The 23,423-nt window shown below is 41.7% G+C and overlaps 1 protein-coding gene across 3 annotated transcripts in view; it reads right to left on the bottom strand.

The window, feature by feature from the left end:
* kalrna (kalirin RhoGEF kinase a) overlaps positions 1-16,790 on the bottom strand; it is a 154,900-nt gene extending 138,110 nt beyond the window's left edge. For all 3 annotated transcript variants that reach the window (XM_084362220.1, XM_084362222.1, XM_084362221.1), the window contains exon 1: positions 16,493-16,790. In XM_084362220.1, the coding sequence (XP_084218346.1) occupies positions 16,493-16,559 (67 nt within the window). In that variant the 5' untranslated portion in view covers positions 16,560-16,790. The remainder of the gene's footprint in view (positions 1-16,492) is intronic.
* Positions 16,791-23,423: the final 6,633 nt, after the last annotated feature.

Raw genomic sequence — 23,423 nt, 5'->3', positions numbered from 1 at the left:
ACTAATCAATTAATTGAAAACTGCTTCAGCAGTAAAACCCAGCGAACATAGAATCAGTCAGTGTGTTACTGTTCTGCTTTAAAGAGAGCGAGACAAAGGAATCAATAAGAGATGAACAAAGCTCAATAACACTGTGTACAGGTCTGACTGACTCCCCCAGGATTCTTATCTGCTCCCTGACAGCTCAGCTGCCACAGGGGAGCCATCTCCCTGTGCTTCACACACACACACACACACACACACACACACACACACACACACACACACACACACACACACACACACACACACACACACACACTTAAAGTAAACAATGTAAATGAAGGGTGGTGAGTAATTACTCAGGGTCAAGCATACTGGTGATCTCCAAGTACAGCAAGTCTTTTTAAGTGTGTGTGTGTGTGTGTGTGTGTGTGTGTGTGTGTGTATTTGTGTGTGTGTGTGATTGGACTGTTAGAGTGGAGCCACTCCAGGTGAAACATGCAGTTTTACACTCTTTATTCTTCTGTGAGGGTAATTTCTACTAGAACATGAGGATCCTGCAGGACTGAGGCTGCATGTTCCATCATCATTAGATCTATAAAGTCCTTTAGCCAGCGATTCAAACAAAAATGATGATGATGATGATCTACTGTCCAATTCATCAGGGTGGTCATCTTCACAGAAAGGATGCTAATGTTGACAGGCGTTGTAATGCCCATTTCTAAAATCCCAACCAGTCGTCATAGTCACTTCAGCATTCCTACTGGTGTTACAAATGTAAGCAGAAAAAAGCCCTCGGCCAGTTCCTCTCAGGCAGTACCGACAACTGTTTGGTCCAAAAATGCTAATAGACAGCAGATAAAGATAGGTCTCTGAGTTTATAAAAAAAAAATTAAATAAAGAGGATGGAGCCACTCGGCCTGTTTTCGGGATCCTTTCATTGCATCTGCTAGGACAGAACAACTTCCACTGTTAGGATTCTTTTGGTTTCATGAAGTTTAGTGAAGTCAGCACATTGTTGCCTGGCTCTGCCCAAAGTCAACCTGGAAAAGGTCATATGAGCCAAAGTGAACAAAAACACCTCAGTAGACGGAACAAAGCTTTTTTATGTATATTTTCTTTTAAATCTTCACCAGCACACATTAAAGAAATTCAATAAAGAGTGAGCTTGATGTGGGAAAAAAAATGACTTAGTTATTCCAAGAGAGGAAGTTGAGGTTTCCCATTGATTTCCATGTAGCTGGACCTTTCCTGAAGCCAGCAGTGCAGTTCAGTAATATGTGTGGTCTTCCAGGGTGACATCAAATTCAACGTCTGAATAGTTTATCTAAAAAAGATTTTACAAAAACAATAAAAACCTCCTCATCCGAATCGATGGTCTGAGGTCTGAGGATGTCGTATGATGTGAAAACACACTCTAAATTGTAGAATCAAATTCTTTATTTCCATTTTGCTGAACAGTCTGACTGTCTGAGGCTTTTAACGGCTCTGTGCTGCTCTGTCAATCAGGATAAAAGCTTCCTGTCTGTCTCACACACACACAAAGACAACAGCAAACACCTGCCCACAGCAGTTAATAACATCAAGGTCTATTAGCTAGCACTGCTAATCAGCTGGTAACACACACACACTCACATACATGTCTGTTAAATGTCTTTGTGATGGATTATAGTCAAAACGGATGCTCGTTACACTAACACACACACATACATGGACACACGCACACACCATATGGCTGCAGCTGTCAAAAGACTAGAAAGCTTTTAAGGAGGGAGGAGACTAAAGGAGGAGGAGGAGGAGAGGAAATCCTTTCTCTGCATTTATCTATTTAACACTCTCTCTCTCTCTCTCCGTCTCTCTTTGTCCCTGTGGCTCTCTCTATCGTTTGTCCCCTGGTGGGTAATAAGGGCTAATCCACTTAAGCTGCCTCTTTCTCCCTCTCTGTGTGCTGGGTCTGTCCCCCCAACATCCCACATACAGTACACACACACACACACACACACACACACACACACACACACAAGAAAAACACACACTTCATTCTTCCCACCCATCTGCCACTGTTCTTGACACTGGGTGTGTGACTGGAGACAAAGAGAGGAGGGAGGGAAGGAGGGAATCCCTGCCTCTCCTCAGCAGCAGCATTTTATTGTTCCACACACACACACACACACACACACACACACACACACACACACGCATGCATGCACACACACACTTCAATAATAGATGTGTAGCTCCTCCCTCCAAGTTTCCTCACCATGACTCAGGACTGAGGCCTCATTTAAAGGAACAGGACACTCCACTGCTCATGCTTCCTGTTGAAACCGTCCGCCTGCTGTAGGTACCACTGTGTCAATGTCTGCATCACTCCATTGTTATTTAAGAGGCTCCAACCTGCATGCTCGCAAATATAAAGTGACTGGATGAGAAAACTCAATAGACCATATTAAGGCGCTGGCCGTTTTCCTCTGACGTCATGCTCAGCGTGGGTAGCTCAAATGCTGGGATTGTGTCAAACTACTGTGATCTACATTGTGAGTGGTATAAGCACAGGAAATCTGACAAATCATCATCATTTCACTGTTTCCTGATTGACCAGCAACAGAAAAGATGATGGATAGTGACATTCTGGAGGGACGTCGGGCTGTATTTTAAGGGAAAACAAATCTGATAACCCATTAGCTGCCATTAGACAATAGCTTACGTTAGGATTCAACCACTTCCTAGCTAACATTACTGTTTGACTACACTAACAAGTACTGAAACACATCACTGTGCCACACCCCACACTGGGTGTCGTGTTCCTTGTTCAATATGAATATAGGCACTGTTGATTATTCTGATTGATTCCCACACTGTCCTGCTACTATAAATGGTGTATCTGATATGGCCGTGTTGGTGTTGTTCCTAGTACATCATATTCATTTTGTTCCAGGACCATCATTGAAACATACAAAATAATGACACATCAGGAGCAAGTCACTGTGGCTGATTGGGTTTTGTTTGGGACTTTCAGTTTTGGAGAGTTCTGTATCCTGTTTGGAACATATTGTTTTACTGTTCACTCATTTTTACACCAAGTGTACAACAAGTGACAGTTTTCTTTCTGAGTCGCAGAGCTATATCATTACAAAAACACGATTAATGGTCAGTTGCAATGACGGTGCTGGAGCAAATTTAATTAAGATAGCCCTAAAGCAACACCAACACAGTGATATCAGATCTTGCTACCATAAATATTGAACAGCTCGCCAAATCTGTGGCTGTAAATAGCCCAAAGCTAATGTACTTTTTACTTCTGTTTGAGTAAATCTGTAAAAACTACAGTGCAGAAATAGAGAATACAGAAATAGGCTTGAGGCTGAGTGCTACAGATGGGGTAGGGAAGAAAAGTACCAAGAGATGGACTATCACACTGTTGGTTTGGAGATTTGTTGAAAACAACCAAAATCACCAGTCCAATCCTTTAACTAGCTGTGTAGATCAAATGGTTTTAGCATGTTTCAGCTTCAAAAGGCACACACTTTTCATCGGTTCCACTCTTCTCAGTGTCACTGTAATGTACTTCACTATTATGCACAAAAATATACAATCAATAAAACGAAAAAGAGACTGTGCTTTAAGAATGGACTTGGGGCACCAAGACTAAGCAGTCTGTACACTAGCATTACGTTCATGGGTCCTATACAAGCTTTCATATTCTGGATATGTTTATCTGGAGAATAAAGAAACCCTGTTATTAATTTGCCAACATACATGATTCTAACATTTTCCAGATGACTCAGAGCAATGATGCACTGTATCCTACACAACACGTTGAAGCCGTGAAGTCCAAACATACGTTCGAACTTGGGGTGAAAAGTTCATATTCGAGCTTTAACAACTTAAAAATGTACAGTCTATAAGCACATAAGGCCGTTTGTTGTAGTTAGACCCTATTGACCTATCAGTAAACTAAGCTAACGTTAATGTTATGTTGTTTTGCTACATAAATGGAGGACAATAACAAGCAGAGCTGTCCTGACGGGCAGTAACGACTACAAAATATCTGAGAAGGAGTGGGTGGTAAAGTATTTTGGGTTCCACACTGTAGATGTCAAAGTCCCAAATCTGCGGACTCATCCACTATCTTACCACCCAACTGAGGCAGTGGAGGCACCACAAACAAGCGCAACAGTGCCACGTGTACAACCTCTTGTCACTGCATATTATTCAGCACACTCAGCTTCAGCAGGGCCCCTGCCAGAAGCTTGCTGAAAGGCCAACAGTGATAACATAGAAGGTGAGGCATGGCAGAAGTGAAAATAAGGTAATCCATCTTAAATTAACATTTGATCGCTAGAAGAATTGGAAAACTGTGATGTTAGACGGGCTGAAAAGTTTTGGGAGGTTTCATTTCGTTTCAACTGCGTGTCACTGCAAATATGTTCAAACTTGATTTTTAGAAAAAGTGACTTCTCAACAACTGTTACCAAACAATATGACCCTTGCAGTGCACCAGTGACACACATGTCAGACCTTGGCTGTAAGCTTGCTGTTTGGTTAGGTTGAGGAAATATCGTGGCTTGACTTAAAATAACTGTTACTGCTGTAGCTTAAGTTAAAAAAGTACCAACGTTAGGTAAGCAACTTAAGTCACATCACATAATGTTAGTCTCTATGCTGACTTGTCTCTCTTTATATCACTTCGCCTGACTTCCTCCTTTCCTACTGTTATAATTAACTAGAGATCGCTGCCTAACTCATCATGTATATACGGGTTGTAATAAGCTGCTTTCATTGTTGATCTATATGGTTGTTTTTCTGTTGATCCTACATTGTCAGGCTTTACTTTAATTCAGTGTGTAGATCCTTGTCCTTGTAGTGTTATCATATTTATTGTTATACTGACTAACAGAACTGGATAAGGTATTGCCACAATATTACAGTGACTATCAAAGTATTCCAGCTGACATATCTGGGTTTCTCAAAACCCGAAGGAGAGGTTCCCTGAAGCTGAATATCAGGTTTAATGTGAAAACATACATAACACTCCACAAACAAGATCAGTATTATCACAGGACGCTACTAATAATACTTTCATCAAGCTCAAAACTGTAACGACAGACTAGACAAAGCCTATTTGGATTCTGTGGATACAACAGCTGCATTAACTGTTAACTGACAGAGTCGGGGGATTAGCTGCATACCAAAGCTGCTTTAAGAAATTACATTTTAATAACATGATATTCCCATATGGTGCTGGTATGTCCCTGCTGTGAACTGCAAGCATGACATGATGATTTTTCTTAAATGACATGATGATTTTCTCCTTACAGCAAATAAAGCGTGTGCTGGTCTGGTCTGGTCAGACAGTCAGTGAAGTGAAGTCAAAGAAACATTTTTTTTGGCACAAGTGTTCCCTGGAAACATTTCAACATTACATACTGTACACACTCCAGCAGTATACTTTACTTGTTGAAACTATAGATGATGTATTCAGAGAAAAGAGGCTCGTCTTTAAAAAGACGCAATTTTAAAAAGCTTTTACTGTCTTCTTTTGATAGATTCTGGATTTTTTGCTCATTATTTAGAGATGGGAGTTGAGGCATTAGCTCAAGTAGGCTGTTACAGTTCAGTTTTACTGAACAATTAGAGTGGAATTCAATTGCTTCTGTTAACAGGTCTTGGGGAGTGCTGTGTGATATGTGAATATCTGAAGAATATGTGAAGAAAAGTTGTATGAAGCCTTTCCCTCCAGAGGGAAGTGATGTCACTTGAGTCAACTTGGTCCCTTGGTCTGAAGACTATAGTGAATGATGAAAAAAATCTGAGGACGTGGGGTTAAAAGAGGTGAGCTTACCAGACTGTAGCCCTCCCCTCATCTCTGCTTGAGGCTACAATAAGCTGACACACATAACACACCCAAATCTCCAAATGACCTCTTGAGTTGATGAGGACAATTTTGTGGAATAAAATAACCAGTGGAGTACTTTACAGCACATTTCATGTTGTCTGATTTAAAAAAAAAAAAAAAAGATAAAAAAAATCCAACTTCAATACAAAAGTATGAATGTAAAACTATGTTGCTGTTAAATGACATACTGTTGTTAAAACCATTACACATTGTACTCCTTTCACTTTTACACAGTGCTGTGTTTGCTATGCTAACTTTACTTTGCATTAACAACCTCCATAAGCTTTTTTCACAGCAGACTTGGCTCTATTCGGTTCAAGTGTTCCACTCTTGATAGTCAGCCCTCAGCAACGATACAAGGACCCTTGTGCATTTTGTTTTTCGAAGTATGGCTTTGCTATGACTAGATGATTCCAACACCTTCTTAGGAAATTACACTGCGACCCTGAAACTCAAGCAGTTTAATGGAGTTCAGCCATCATTCATTTAATCAATAACACCTGTTTTTTTTGTTCAAAATGGTGTCTGTGAAAAGAGCCACATTTTAGAGAAACATGGGCTGTGTCTGAAATCACCCACTCCTTCGCAGCTCCCCCCTCACTACCCAGGGAGTTCTATATAGAAGACTATATGTCTTGCATGATGGTGAACCAAGCCTGGTTAGCCTAGAGGTTAGAGAAGCGAGCTTGGGACCAGTCACTTGTTCAAATCACCGGACCAGCAGGACAAATCTAGGTGGGGAAAGCGAAAGGCAGCACTTCCTCCTCCCTCATTACCACCACTGAGGTGCCCTTGAGCAACGCCCTTAACCTCAGCCGGCCAGTAGATCACACTGTGGTTCAACTGAGCAGCTTCCAAGTGTGAATGTGAACAGGGTGTTCCTAGAAAAGAGTGCATCGAAAGTGCAAGCAAAATAATGCTTGGTTGTGACCATCAGTTGTACACTAATGACATTTTTCCACATACAACTGCTGGCCTGGCTCTACTCGGTTTGACTCGGCATGGCTGGGATTTTGCATTTCCACCACAAGTGGGCTACCTGCTTGAAGGTGTGTCTTAAACCAATAATAATTTGCCCTAATATATATTGTTTTTTCTTTTATTTCATTAATTCAGTTACATTTCATACATTTCTACCACAGCAGGTATTACTGCAAATAGTCAGAATAGCCACAAACGAGGTTACAATGCAAACCAATATTATAACTGGAGTTTGTGGTTCGATTCCAGAGGGTCCTTTGTTTCATCTCATGACTTTCCACATTTCCTGCCTGTATCTATTCTGTCAACTATCCAGTGACAGCAAAAGTCCCAAATATAAACAAAGAAAATAAGACTCACACTAATGTTGTTGTTTCTTTCTGGCATTTGGAACACTGTAATTAATTAAAGTTTCACCAGTTCAACTGTTTCTGTACTAATTGATTTCTACTCGCATCAATCTCTTGTCGATGGTATCTAATTTCTTTTTTTTATTGTAATCACTATCGTTGAATTTATTGTGTTTTACTCCAATACTTTTTTTCCATCATTTCACACAAAACCTAAAAATCAACTCCTGCCGTCATTCCTTCTGTGCCGCTACATGCACAGTGAGAGCAGATGTTCAGTGAATTGACTTTAACGAGCTACGTTCGTAGATATGTATTCATGGCAACACACGTATCAGCGTAAGTGCTGGCAATACTAGTGGATTAGTATTAGCCGAAGTATTACTGACAGTGTGATCTCATTGAGCTGTGTGTAAACAACAGCCTTATCATCAGTTTTAATCCCTCTGCATAAACTCACTGATTTCAAAGACACCTCCGATAAAGCTGTTCAAACTACATCTGTTTGCAAAACTAAACCCTACTAAACAAATTCCACATCATAATTCCAGTTCATCCTAATGTTCTCCACCTCACAGTCTCTGAGTTTCAATGCTTATATTGCAGGTTAAGCCGACTCCAAGCCTGGAGGAAGCATTGTGAATGAATGGATTACTGGTCATTCATCCATGTAATGTCTCTGTTCACAAAGCACTCGGATGCACACAGGAACACACTAACACTTCTTCACTTCCATCCGTATGCCAACAAAGTCACTCTTAAACTGCTCTAACACTGGACAAAAAAACCCAGTCACACCCACAAACATCTGGCTTTTATCTCAAATGGGAAACGGTACAGTCGGCATTAATTCCCAGGTCAAATGACCCTGCAGTAGTGGTGGACATTTATCATCATTTATTGGCTGCAGCTCTGATTGGCAATGATGCAAAACTTGACACCAGAGTGGACACGCTAATTTTCGGCCATTTTTCTGGTACGATGCCAGGGCGTGCGTTGACGTTCCCGCCGATCCATCTCTGTTTAAAGAGCACTCGAACATTGTTCAGTCTGCATTGAGTCTCAGGTAAAAGATAAGAAAAAGGTACCATAACATTTACACTGGCCTCCACGCTGCTTTCTACTGATCCCTGACTAAAGGCAAAAGGCTTTATGTGTATGCAATTGTCATAAACATAAACCAGCCTGCCACCACAGCCTCCTCTATGTTGCATCCCACTGGTTCCCCAATGTTTCCAAGAACTCTTACGTCTTGATGCAATGAATTGTGGATGACTGTATACACTTTCAGACTGTCTCTCTTCAAAGTATTCATCGTGTACCAGTGTTGGGTAACATTACTTTTAAAAAGTAACTTGTTACGTTACTTTTCTGAGTAGATAATGCAGTGATACGTTCGAGTACTTTAGAGTTACCAAAAGTTACAATAAAACCTCTTTGCGATTCGTTGCGCATGTGGGTTATATTGTCCAGACGGTGTGTAGCCAACTGTACATGTACCTTTGAATGTATTGACTCTACTGTCATTTTGTAGCCTCCTTTACAACCCATAATCAGTAACTCTGCAGCCTAATAGCAGGAATGACGGATGCAATATAACATTTACAGCTCTTTATTCTGCTAACAATCTGACAGTGAGCTGGGCAGAGGCATACAGTATTAGGCACAGCGGTTTACATGAAAACAATACAAGAAGCACTTGATTTCATCAAGTTAAAAAATAAAGGATTACTTGAATTGCAGAACTAATGCTTACGTTACTCGTTAAAACAAAAAAAGTAATCTGAGTACCCTTTAATGGATTACTTTGTAACGAGTTACGCCCATCACTGCCGGTGGCATATACAGACTGTGACAGAATAGTTGAATAACACTTCACCGCTAATCACTGCCTGAAGTGGGCATGATTGTCTGATTAAAGAATTTAGAACGTTACAAAAGCTGTTGGATGCAGCCTCAGAAACGCTTGCTCATCCTAAGACTTCAAGATGAGGGTTGATGTAAGTGTACCCATCCTGACATCACCCTTTGGTTTGTGGACTGATCTTTTGAAGCCTCAAGTTTGGCATTACGGCGTTTGCCATCTTAGTTTTGTGGAACCAAAGGATGACCATATTCAGATGAGATGGTGGAGCTGGGGAGGATATCCTGATTGGATCTGACTGAGAACCTGAGGACACACCGTGTTAGCGATTTGTCACGTCGTAGCCACGCCCTGAAGCATACCCTGCTTGTTGTCTATCTTACTCTAAATGGGATCATAATTTACTAAAATAACATCATGATGTATTGAAGAGACCTGATTGAAGAGTGATTGAAAACTGACTAACAGATCAAGTGAGAAATAGGGTCATTTTCTTGCAACCTAACTAACTTTCCAGGAGTACAAACTTGACTTGGAACAGCTGATAAATCCTCCATCTTTTGCCTTTTCTTAACATCTCCATGGCTACAGACATTACTCATGGCTTCAGCCGATTAGCTGAGAAAATTAGCTCTAATTACCTGTTCATGCACACAGTGGGTGCTCGCTTCAGTCCTCACTGCTGGAATCTGAAGAACACACACTGGGATTCAATCTCACGAGATGCCGCCATTAGTGCCAAGAAGAGGAGCGTGTAAGGTATAAAAGAAGTCCTAACTTTGTATTTGAACAGAGAGGCTGGGCCTTTCTAATTGAATTCTACAGAGAAGCAGCATTTAGCAGGAATCTGGTTCTGTTTTTAGCTCTTGGACACTGTCCTCTGCTTTCAGCCATGATGCCACTCGGTGTGAAGGAAGTCTTAATCTGCCAGCATGCCTGTGTGAGGAGCTGCTGTGCTTCACCTGTTTCTAACACGACAAGACCAGAATGACATCATCAACTTCTGCTTGTTATGTCTGTTGCTCTAATGGCATGAGAAAATAGTGATTTGTGATTATTCTGGTGGCATAGCAACAGCGGCAGCTATTGACAGACAGCTGGCGTCAGCTGTCTGACACTACACTCTGATTGCGTGTGTGTAGGTATGAATGCGTGCGTGTCACTTCCTGTTTCCGTCTGATAATTTAGGGTCCTATTTATAAACCGCTGATTGGCATAACATTGAGCTGCCGTGCCGCCTGCACTTTCCTGTGAGTGTGTGTGTATTTGTGTGTGTGTGTTTCTGGCAGATGTTGGATACATGTATACAATTTATTCTGACTCGTTCTCTGCTCTGTTTCTACATCCTCTGCTGCTGCTTTTTTTAAATGTGAGGATTCTGAGTGTCTCTCAGCACTACAGCCATTTCCTATACATGCAAAACCACAGCAGATACACTTCAGTTTTCAATAACACACTCAGTGGCTCGGCCACCATGCTGGGAGAGGCAAATCTATATTAACGCAGGAGTAAAATCAATTTCACTGGAGCTCATCAAGCTTATATTTAAATCGTGGAAATTCTATCAGCAGTCTTTTAACACATTGAAATCATTGAGCCGATTGCACTGTAGCTCTGACAAAAGCCAAGTTGGACTCTAGTTCAGCTGGTGTTGACAGTCAATACATAAAATCATACAGTTTTTGATTATGAAGGATTCTAACGTTTCATCCTCTGATGTAGTTGCCGCCCATCGTTACATTATTCTACACGTTTGGTTTTTAAGATTTAAATTGGCACTGTTGATCCTGCATGTGTGAAGGAACTAACAGTAAAACAGAGCAAATGGCGTGCTGTGAGCGAGAAAGCTTTACTGTAATAATCCAGTTGATCAGGTTTCAGTGCAGAGCCTCTCTCAGCTGAACTGACCTCACTCTCCTGAAGTTCTCTCTCCTCCTCCTCCTCCTCGTCCTTGTTGTTTACAGTCCTTTTTATCCCTGTTTCTCCATCCAGGGCACAAAGGAGAAAGGTCTACTCTGCACGCTGTCAGGCTCCAAAGACAAAGCGTCATCCTCTTGTAAAGACAACATTTCGATCGGCAAACTCTTCCTCAGATCTTTCTCGCTGACACTTGCCTGAGGAAGATCTTGTAGATCGAAATGTTGCCTTTAGAAGAGAAGTGAACAAAATACCTTCATACATTAACAACTACATAGTTCGTTTGCCAATGAGTCCCAAAACGACATGCTGTATATCACTGTTCGTGCCAGTGACAGGCAAACCAGACCTTCATCGTACCGTCAGAGTTTAGGCAAGGAAACTTGGTTAGGTTTAAGAAAAGACTGTGGTTTGGATTAAAATCTCAATGTTACTTGTGTAACTCACATTATGCATGCAACTGCAGTTACACTTAGTAAGTGACTGACTTTGGATTCACACGGGACACAAACAGCGGCCACCTGGGTGAAGTCCTGCTCTTGTTTAACCAACCATCCACCAGATCTTCTACCTATGTGGCAGTGTTTGCACTACTTTGCCTGACTTGCAACTAGAGGTCACCGCCTAGCAATAAAGGTAAATATGGGTTGCAATAAGCTTCTTTCACAATCAACCTCTATGGTCCTTTTTCTGATCAGGATGGGCTAGAATTACAGTATTTATTTGGAGCCGAGCGAGGTGCAGACCTTTCTCCTTCGTGTCCTGCAGAGATAATTTGTGTTTTGTGTTGCACCTGAATATTTTTGCTGGATGTGCTCACACTCGGTTCCTGAGTCTCCATTCACCGTTTCATCCAAATGAGTGTTTTCCCACCATTACCTTTCTACAAATTGCAGCATAAACTAGCAGGTTAAGTGTTTTTGAAGGACGTTTGTATAGCAGAATCAACATGCCTCTAATACTGAACGGCTTGCACGTGTATATATGCAGTAATCGTAGATTACCTGTCATCCATTGTTCAGATTTCTGTATTTACTCATTTAATGTTTGTCTGTCAAAACTGACATAGAACTGTTTACACTGATGGAAATATCTGTCAGCTTCCCAGATCAGGTTAATAACGTGTTAATCATACCCGATACAGAGAGCGAGACAGACATTATCATTGAAAGTCAACATTCAGACAAGTTTCAGCTGTTTCCTAATGGAGGTTATTGTCAGACGAAAATGTGTCATATTACACCACGGACCTTATGTTACATTGTGTCACAAAGGAAGTAAAGAGCAAAACAGCAGAGTGCAAAGTCTGTAATCTGTTTCTTGGAGGGGCTGAGTCAGTGCTGGCCAGTGTCAATATCACAAATGTGATTAAATCCTCGCAGAAGCATCATGCAAAGGAATATGAGAAAGTTGTTCAGTACCAGCGAGAGGCACGAGGAAGAAAAGACAGCATGAGGCTCACATGTGTGTCTTATGTCATTACTAAGTCTGACGGCACTCTGGATAGACTGAGCTGCGCAAGGAGGAATTCATTATGGCAGCAGCGGAGGAAATGTCAAATGATGGCATATTTAAGAGAGTTCAGCTGATTTAACAATGTCAGGAACACTCGAACACCATGTATGGTGTCCTGCCATCAGATTGGTAGGAGTATTGTCATACACTCGGTAATGTGGAATTGGTTTTAGAGATGGAGAAGCGGTATAGAGAAATGTGTAATTTGAAAGTCGGAGACATTCAGCTGATAGAGATCCCTCCCTGCCTCGCTCTCACAGCTGCTCAGACACAGCGGTGCATTTTAATGTGTGCAGGCAGCTTTTGTGTTGTATTGTGTTGTTCCATCTTGCTCTTGTATGTGGATCACTGTCGCAAAAAGAGAGTCCTCCACCTCAAGGAAGACTACAAAGCAAACAACACTGATTAAAGACACTGCTGCATGTCTGACTTTGACAGGGAATAAAAACACCTGATTGAAATGTTTCCCTTTCTTTTACACTGTGATGTAAAGAGGGGCAAGCTTGTGGAAACCCGAGCTTCAAGTGCTGCTGTTATTTCTTTACATAAAACATTTGGAATAGAAACGTATGTAGCACCAGACAGCAGAGTCAATAGTGTGCTTTATCAGCAGGGAATCATATGCATCAGCCAATCACGCTGTTACACTGACGCAAGCACAGAGTCGAGATTCACGACAGTTTCAAGCAAATCGGCGCAGACACACTTCTAATACGAGGAGAATATCACACTAATGCACAGGATGAGCAGGAAAGGTGAGGTTACTCAAAGATTAACATTAAACCCTCGTTTGTTCAAGTGCTCTGGTGGGATGAGCTGACGGCGTCACGTCGAGGCACTCTGAACTGAGCCGGAAAACAAGACGGTGTAGTGAAAACATGCACATGCTTAGCAAACGTTTAAGCTGTGAGAAAGTCATGAATGTTTTTTTGGGGCACAGTCATCAAACTTTTAAAAAGCAGTTAACCTCAGGTTTGACCAGCGATTCTATACACACAGTTTTTACATACCAGGTCCAGTGGATATGGCTGCCCAGTCGCAAGACTTCCATAAAAGAACTTAAATAAAAGTTAGAAAAATCAGTTTGGTGAACATCAGCCACTGTCTAAATTCTCAGTGTTTATACCATGTCATGTCACTGGACAACATTTCATACACATATAAAATGAAGGAGTGGGAAAGTTGCATTTCAAGGTTTACTTTTAGTGATGAGCCGGTGCTCAGGGAAAATTAATCAGCAACTCTTTTGATATTAAATTAATCGTTTCAGTCATCTTTCAAGAAAAAATCCAAACACATGCTTCTAAAACACACATCCACAGACATTAATCCATATAATAATCGTGAGGTGCAACCATAAAATATACCTCAACACAAAGACAAGAGTCTGCTGGATGTAGTATTTATGATTTGTCTTTCTTATAAAATCATGATCTTACAAATAATTCCTGTTTGGATTGCAGCATGACACTATATGAACACTACAGTACCCATGAGCCTCAGGGACCACTGATGCACTCAAAGTCAAAACACTACACCTTAACCAGCAGGACCTGAGCAGCACAACCACAGCGTCCGGCTTGATAACTGCTCATTTCCTCCATCAGTGCTCTCTGGGACTCGTACTCGACTCCTCTCCTACAGTTGTTGTACCTTTGACCAGATTCCAGTGAATCAGACGTTTTTCTGCACACTGTCTCATTGTCTGTACTGATGAGTCAACCAGCAGGTTTCTATGTCCTTCTCCTGGAAACGCTCCAACTGACAGTCATCTAATATTATGGGAAAAATGAAGAGGAGATCACACATAGAGCCCTGTTACTCCATACGATACACACAGTGTGTGTGTGTGATTTAATAAACTTCTGTATCTTGGCAGGATTGTTCATGATAAAGTTATTGAAATGAATTACACTGACAGAGAGCGAGAGAGAGACAGGGTGTGTCCCCCTCCAGCACCACTGCATACTGTGTGTGTGTGTGTGTGTGTGTGTGTGTGTGTGTGTGTGTGTGTGTGTGTGTGTGTATGCAGTGTATTTATTTACCATGTCATCAATATGTCACCCATTTTCTAAACTGATTAAAACCCTGTCTAAACCCCGCTCTTTGTCAAAAACACACACACACATACACTTACTGCACACACACTTGAACTCATATCACCCTGAGATAATCTGTGTTTACACTAATGTCCATTATTGAGTCAGTATCCAACACACACGCAGACATGATAAAGCTTCCAATGTGTAACATAACTACATTCCTCATAAAAACACTCCTTCATCAGACATCTTGTAGTCCAGGTGTAAACACGGCTGATATGGTCAGACACTGAATCCATCTGAAAACGGTTCAAATAAATCAATGACTATTTCAGTTGTTTATAAAGGAACAATTTAATCTCTTTCTTCAATGATTTATCAATTATTCCTTTGGTCCTAATATCAAAAATAGCAGAAAACTCTGGAAAAAAGGTCCATAACAAGTTCCCAGAGTGTAAGGTGGCGTGCAGCAAGGTCTCACATTTCAGTGGGTGGAACCAGAGAACAATGAGTGGTTTTGATTAAAAAACGTCTTCAACGATTAAATAAACTATGACCTCCGCCAAGGAGGTTATGTTTTCATCTGAGCCCATTTGGTGGTTTGTCAGCAGGATCACACAAAAACTACTGAATGGATTTCCACCTCACTTGGATGCAGGATGAGTCTCAGCCAGAATAGACCTTAGTAACTGTTGGTTGTGATCCTGATAAAGGGACGGATCCAGGGACCTTTTCTCACTTTCATCAACACTGTGGGACAGGGTGCTTTTCATCATTTTTGTTAATTTCTCACAAAACATGGATCTTGATTTAAAAAAAAAAAATCAGGTGTATTTGTGTCTGGTGGAGGTATGCGCTCTACTCAGTTTAACTCTTCTAGGATACAGGCCTGTCACAAGTTCCCAGAGTGAATGGTGGTGTTTTATCTGAGCAGCTGCCCAAAACCCAGAGATATGAAATCAATGATCGCATGCAACCAACAAAAGCCTCCCATGTCAGGGGGTTAGGAGCAGGGAATATTTGCTGTTTTTGACTGATTAATGACTGAAGCAATTAAATGGATTATCACAGCTGCTGCCGATGAATACCCTGATTAATCTGGTAACCCTTTCAGTGATTGGTTCAGGTTCTACAAAGTAACTATGACTGTAGGGTGGATTTTCGGCCTGTTGGTTGGACAGAAGGAGCAGTCTGAAGACGTGATTGACCAGGAGGCTAACAAATGATGACCAATGGAAAGACCTGCCAGTGGCAGTCCTGTGCTCAGCCATTATGCTCTGGTAGAAGTGTCAGACAGACACACACACACACACACACACACACACAGTCTCCATCAGTACATCCTGCACAGCACCATATCAACTCTAAAACCCATTTCAGATCATTTTAATCACAATTAGTGTATTTTTTCTCTAAATGCAAAAGTGTGCACACAGTGACACACACACACACACACACACACACACAGCCAGCTTATTACAGCTGTGACAGTTGAACATAAATCGGCGTTTGGTCGCATATCGCAGTGATTCCCTGATGTTCCCATGAGCTGATGTGATTCCTCTTTCTTTTGTAGGGACCAGCATCACACACACACACACACACACACACACACACACACACGAGCTCACAGGACTGCAAACACACAGACACAAGCGCGCGCACACAAACACAATCACGCAGCAAACGCACGTTAAAGCTGTAATCTGAGCGTTTATCATCATTTCATGTTGGATTTGGAGGATCGTGTAACCTCAGCTGCTCGTGTGTGCGTGTGCGTGTGTTTGTGTGTGTGAGAGAGAGAGCGCGCGCACGGAGCACATTAGCGCTGATGTTCAGTGCTTCACGAGCCTCTCCAGACGCCTCTGTCACGGCCAGCTCGCCCTGATGCTTTGTGTCAGGCCGGTGTGGGCAGCAGCGGCAGCGGCTCGGCGCGTCCTACCTGTTTTGTAGAAGGCATCAGTGTCGGGGTCGCTGGGCGCCTCCTCGGCCGCTTCTGCAGGGTTCATACCGGAATCCGGTTCAATACAATCCACCGACAAAGAAAGACAGGAATCAAGCCTCCGCTCCGGAAAATCCTCTCCTCTTTATTCCTCACATGTTCTCCGGCCGCCTCTCTGCTCCCTCCATCCCCCTCTGGCTTTCTTTCTTTCTTTCTGTCGCCCTCTCGGTTTGTTTGGTGTCTCAGGGCTGGCTTCGTTTCTCTCTATTGTTCCCGGTCCAACCTCCCTCTCTGCTGCTGTCCGCCAGGGTCTCTCTACCTCCCTCCCTCTCTCTCCCCCGTACCTCCCCTCCTTCTGTCTCTCTCTCTCTCTCGCTCTCTCTCTCTCGCTCTCTCTCTCTTCATTGACCTTTATTAGAGAGATAAGATGAAATGTAAGTGTTTAGAAATGATTGTCTGGCAGGAAAATGTATTGTTATTATTATTTCTATGATTATTATTGTTGTGTGTGCTGTCAGTGTCAGACTGTGAGTGTTTGATTAAAGCAACAGCTCATCCAAAAATGTAAATGTAGTCATGATCTGCTCCCTGATGTAAAGTCAGGTGAGCTTTATGAGATGTTGTTGTTTTAAGATGTAAAAAGTCAACAGGAAAAAGAACATAAAATGGCTCCATGCTGTTTAATCCAAGGCTCCGGAAGCCCAGAGATCGCAAATTGATTTCAAAAGAAGTTATTTTCACCCTCGACGTGCGGTCGAGCTCATTCATCCTCCTCACACAGGGCACTAAAGCGTTTAGCTTCGCTGCTAGCCTCCAGTGGAGCTTTTAAAGTCTGTAAATAACATCTCATCAAATCAGTTTGGGATCTTGGGGCTTCCCCAGACTTGGATTACGCATTAACCCTAACCCCAAGTTTCATTTTATGACTTATTTTATTCTAAACTAAGTCGAGTCAGAGGGGGACAACATTTCGTCCTGATGGGGGTGCTGAGGTAAATCATTTTGACTGTCTAAATGATGAGAGTTCATCCTCTGAGGAGCATGAACATGCTCAGTACATAAAACTGCCCTTTTAGGCACAAAAACCAGTTGGTTAGGTTTAGGAAAAGATCATCTTTTGACTAACCTGCTTCTGTCAGCACAATCACGGCTGGATAATCTCATCCTCATCTAAATGACTGAATAGGTCGACTGCCTGTGACTCTCAAAACAACATGTTGCCGCCTACCAGCAACAGCCGCAGCGGACCTTTGTTGCAGGGTCGCAATCTAGTTCAAAAAACACTTGGTGAGGTTTAGGAAAACGTCACTTAAAATAACGACGTCACTTCTGTCACTTCAGCTACAAACAGACCTACATTACAGACGGTAACACTGGGTATAAGTTCCTGTAATGTGTGTGTTATGTTGCCGTAGTTTATTAGGAGGAGGTTTCCACTGCAGTTGGTATTGGCTGAGAAGTAGCAGTAGTAGAAAAAAGCACTACATTAGTTCGCACCAGACTGTAGAGGAGCAAGGCATGTTTGGACAATTAGCAAGAGAGTCCAAGCTATAGACCCAGTGGGCTGGCCACCCTGTTATGTTACTTCACTGATGACAGCTCAACCTCGGCTTAATTTTTCAACAAATGAAATAAATCTGGACTCAGTTGAGCACATCGCCTCCTCGTCCTTCTAACTAGCTCTTCTGCAACGCTACAATTTGTAACTTCAGTGTCTAATGGATGTGACACGACACACAACATCACATTACAATAACTCACTGCTGACTTTTGGTTTCACACCGGACATGAACAGTGTTCTTGCTCTTTTTACCACCTCGCCTGACTTCATTTACTGTTGTTATTATCACTACTGCCACCAGAGATCACCGCCTAACAAGCACTTTTAAATATGGTACGATAAGCTGCTTTCACTGTCGACCTACTGTATATGGTCGTTATTCTGATGAGGATGGTCTCATAATGTCCTGACGTCTGGTTAAAAATGTCATATTCCTACAGTGACAGCCGTCTCTGCTCATTTCCATGTAATGTGAACGTGATGTGACACATGTTGTAGAAATGTTGATATGATTCGTATGAAATGTATCAGTGGTTTGCATTTAATGTACGAAGCCATCATATTATTCAGGTGACTGGGCTGCTTCTAGCTCCCTCTGTGTGAATACTATCCTTAAGATGTGTCTCTCACATGGATGTACAACGCTGTGCAGGGGTTAACATGTTCTGCTGTACCTGCACTGGTTTCCTTACACAGTCTAAAGACTTGCATGTTATTCCCTGGTGAGGAGACTGTAAAATGGCAGTATGTCTGAAGGGTTGTCTATGTGCATCAGGCCTCTGACAGCCTGGAGGCTCACTTGGCCAATGAGTGCTGTGGCAGCACAACACAGTACTGAATAAGAAGCCGATCAGAAATGTGATCTTTCTCAGTCTCAGTGGTACAGGCAAGGTTTTTTGGTCCAGGTTCACACCTGGGAGATGCTTGACAGCCATATTGTTATTGTATTACTGCTTCTTCTGTCTACCCTGTACATTAGATGCTTACCGTACCGTCCACCTGTCCTTCTAAGCAGAGGAATCCTTCCTCTATTGTCCCTCCAGTTACCCTCATTGAAGATTTTTTTGGAGTTTTTTCTTAACTGAATAGAGTGGTCTAGTAATGAGTCCTAAAACCCGGCAATCAGTTAACATTTTTGCACATTCGGTTCCCTCATTTCAAAGTGGATGAGGTTTTTTTTAATGTTTTTTCAGTTAAATGCCTGAAATAAGGTGTGTGGTTACCACAGGCTGAAGATATTTACATGTTTTGCTCTACGACATAAAATACATCATTAAATGTCCCACAGTTTAATTATAAAGCTCTTCCGTGTGTTAAAAATGGCGGTTGCTACCAAGTGTCTAAATGAGACTACAGAGGTTGTCGGGGACGTTTAACGTCATCACAGAGAACATCTCATCTACTCACTAGTCCGTCTTTACAGGCGACTTTAGTTAGAAACTATTCTAACTCTACTTTACAACTTGATCAGTTAGACAGAAGATAGAAAACATGTATAGTAATTGTGTAGGAAGTTGCTTAGTGGTGGTGACGTTTAAGTCATGTGACCGTGATGTCTGTTTATAGCCTAACATTAGCTTTATACTGCTAGTGATTTAATTTATGCTTTGAAAATCACAAAGTGGTGTTCATCTGGAAAGATTATTTTGATAATCAAATCGTGTCAGTATCATGAACCTGTGTTTGACACAGAGATTATTTTCGACAATGTTCCAAAATCCAATTCAAAACTCTCACAGGCTTTTTGTGGAGGGAACCAGGGTGATGCTTACTTCAGGGTTAACCTACAAAACGTCATCGCCACACCACTCTATAAAGGCTCTAATTATAGAGGGTTATAGAATGTTGTACAGGCTGTGAAGCCCTTTGTGGTGCTCGAGGAAGTGTCACAAAAATATGAATCATCGTCCAGGGACCATGAATAGCCACTAAAATATTTCTCTGCTGAGCAGAGCTGCTGTGCTGTGGAGTAAGCAGCAGAACACATGTGAATATTTCAAATAACTTGGTAAACTAGTGAAAGACAAGCAATCATGCCTTGACATTTGAAGACTCACATGCAGTTGTATAAATATGAATCTTAGGATTGGCTGACCTGACACTAGAGGGTAAACTAAACAAGCAAATCTGAAACTGTTGTGCCAGTGTTTTTGGCATCTATTACACAAAAACATTACTTTCCTATGTCAAACAGGTGCTTTTGTGTAAATATCAAGTACTTCAGTCAAACAACAAGACACTTTGAGGATGGTAGTTGTTTGGTCCTGGAGTTGAGAGGCTTTAAAGGTGAGTCATCCACCGTTCTTCCTGAACTGTAACCATGACAGAATGATCTGGACACGTTTTGGCTGAGACATGCTGGAATGTATGTGTGCTCCATCCAGGTCCAGTTAACCTGCTTGAAAATAGAGAGAAAGCTTCTTTTTTTTCTCATTCATTCAAAGCAAAACACCACGACAGTACACCAGCTGTTATCCAGATGTCTTAATTCACTCTTTTTTCTTTGTAGTTTTGAATGAAGGTGAATAAGAACAATGTAGGACCATTATGAAGAGCAGTATCCACGTCACCCCTCCACACTACATATGTTCCTTAAAGCTCCACTGATCAATATCCTGTTATCAATGAATCAAATGTGTGAAAATGTGTATCTTATCGAAACACTGGTCGACAGTTATTAAAGAAGTCATTGACCCTTTTCCAACGGCAGACAGCTGTTTTCAGAAAAGCTTCAACAATCAACTTAACGCTTCCTACACAGCACAGTAACAGACAAAGAGCTATAAAAGAGAACGAGTGTTGGTGTACATTCATTTTTAGTTTAAAGAAAATTCCAAAGAATATACATGATCTGCTGTCTTTGCTGGAACTTTATTTATTTGGACCCATTATATCATAATAAAGGTGTAAGGCTAGAATATGTAAACCTGCCCCAAAACAGCCACACATGGAGAACAGGGTGAATTCTTACAACAGTCAGGCATAAATGTCCGCTTTAGGACAGTGGACCTTGTGATTACACAGTTATTCTTAAAGCGTTTGTTTCCTTAGTTTATCATCATCTTTTCACCCATCTGTTTATTCAACCTGTGTTTCAAGTTAATGGATGAGCTACAGTCATTTTTGACGTGCAGCCATCTTTGTTCTTCTCCTGCCTGTGTGTTGGCCTCTGTCCAGAGGTAGCCATGTTGAACATGTCCCTGTCACTGCCTGTGACCTCTCTCCTCTTGTTCTCCTGCCAGGGTGAGCCTCTCCTCCTCTCACTGAACACATCACCTTATCAGCATGGAAGCACTGTGCAAGCTGCTCCACTGTCTCTATCCTCTTATTGTGTGCTACCGCCACCTAGTGGACAACACTGTACATAACAGTTTACTGTTGTGTAACATTACTGTCATATGTTTTTTTGTTATGCTTGACAGTGCCAGAGGTCCTTATCAAAGCCCTGCTCAGGTCAGTTTTAAAGTCCTTTGCTCATGCATATTGTGAGCAAATGGAGCTGAATGGGTACAAATGTACAAAGCGTGCTGTAGCACTATGAGCAGCTGTACTAAAGTCAGGCCTTATCACACTAGAAGATGTCTGTGACACCACTTAACACTTACTGGTCCAGTATGTGAGATGTATTGGCATCTGGCAGTGTCGTTGCAGATTACAACCAACTGAACACCCCTCGCTTCACCCTCCTCTACAAAAATGTGAATAAATGTGAGAGGCCAGTGTTTTGGTTGCCGGTCTGGGCTCCTTTGTGCTTACAAACCATCTCCTGCAAGGGCTACAATGCAAGCATGCAAAACTTTGAAATATTGCCAATTTTGGGGAAAGCCATTATTGGATTATACAAACGGGTGACAGCGTGAAGGAAAAACTTGGAATAATTTAGTGGAAAAATATGACAAATGCAGATGTTTTATACAGGACATGAGGGGTCATTGAATGGTTCCATGAGAATGAAAATGAAGTGAATCATTTGAGCAATATGGGAAAGTGGAGAGGGTTGCAGAGGCCGGAGGGTTGTGCTGGTTTTTCCTTTAAATTTACACCCATCTGGAAAATTAAGTATCTAACTGTATAATCAGAATGTTTCCTGGTCTACAAATTAAATCAGTCAATAGTTTTGACAGTGACCAAGAACACCCCATCACCAGGATATCTAAATATTGCCCCAAAGAAAACAACCGGGCCACATTCTGTGTCTTTTCTTGGAGAAGCATAATTTAATTGCCATCGCTTGAGATTTCAATGTGTCAAAGTCCAGTATCATCTGATACAGGAAACAAGTCTGCAGCACCACCCACTGACTCTTGTTTACTGCATTACATTACCAGGCCTATACTCCTGAGGAACTACCTAAAATCTCTGAAGGATTTCTAGACAGGAAGAAGCTCCACAGTATCACACTTCAGGAGACTACAGGGAAGACAAAAAGCAAACCCCGTAGTAACCCGGTGTAGTACTCAAAGTTAACAACAGAGGGAGACTCAGTTCACTGATTCAGTTTATTTCAGTTTGCTTGTATTAAACTGTTTTCAGGCTTCCAGGACAATGTCATCTTATTACTGTTGTTGCACACTAGTGGTCAACAAGAGTGACAAGATGATTATAACATGATATGATACATGTTTGTGTGCACACACACAACTATTCAATTAAAACACTGTATCAGAGATTAATTGTGTTCATAGACAATGTGTTCAATGTGTAGATCATAGAGGAATTAAAAAACAAACATACAGTCATTCACGACAAAGTCACAAAAGGTTGTGTGTGACCTTATGTGCATGAACTTAAAAGTCAATCCACTTATTTTAGCCATTAAATGTTGACAGAGAAGAAACATACAGTAAGGTATAAAGCTCCAGCTGTGATCCCCTCCCTGAGCTGGTTTCGATAGCCAAATATTTTAAAGCCCACACCAAACCATGGTTTATTAATCAATGATTCTATTAAAATACAACTCCAGTCCCAGCTGAAGCCTGTCCACCCTGCTGCTGCAGTACCAAAAAGACTACAGAGCAGCTTCTTTCCTCTGTCTGTGAGACTCCTGAACTCATTCTCTGCACTTTACCATAAAAACAAGTTTTTCTGTTATATAAAGTGACTACACTGTACATGCTTGTGCAACCTTGTGTTGTGCCATTGTTGTGTCATGTGCCATTCCCGGTGAAGGTACCATTACAGTACTATCCTGCTCTCTGAGTGTAGCCCGAGCAGACAGGACAACCTCTATTCTACACGGATTACAAGTAGAGTCCTGCACTTAAAATCTCTGTTTAGTAAATGTATAGAAGTAGTTAGTAACACAATGTAGAGAGTACAAAAAGTAAGAAGAAGCACTCCACTCCACTACAGTGGCATATTGTCTATACC

This window comes from Pagrus pagrus, assembly GCF_965226575.1.
Source record: "Pagrus pagrus genome assembly, chromosome: 9".
Classification (NCBI taxonomy): domain Eukaryota; kingdom Metazoa; phylum Chordata; class Actinopteri; order Spariformes; family Sparidae; genus Pagrus; species Pagrus pagrus.
The sequence above is the reverse complement of the archived record's forward strand: the minus strand, read 5'-3'. Positions and strand labels throughout refer to the sequence as shown.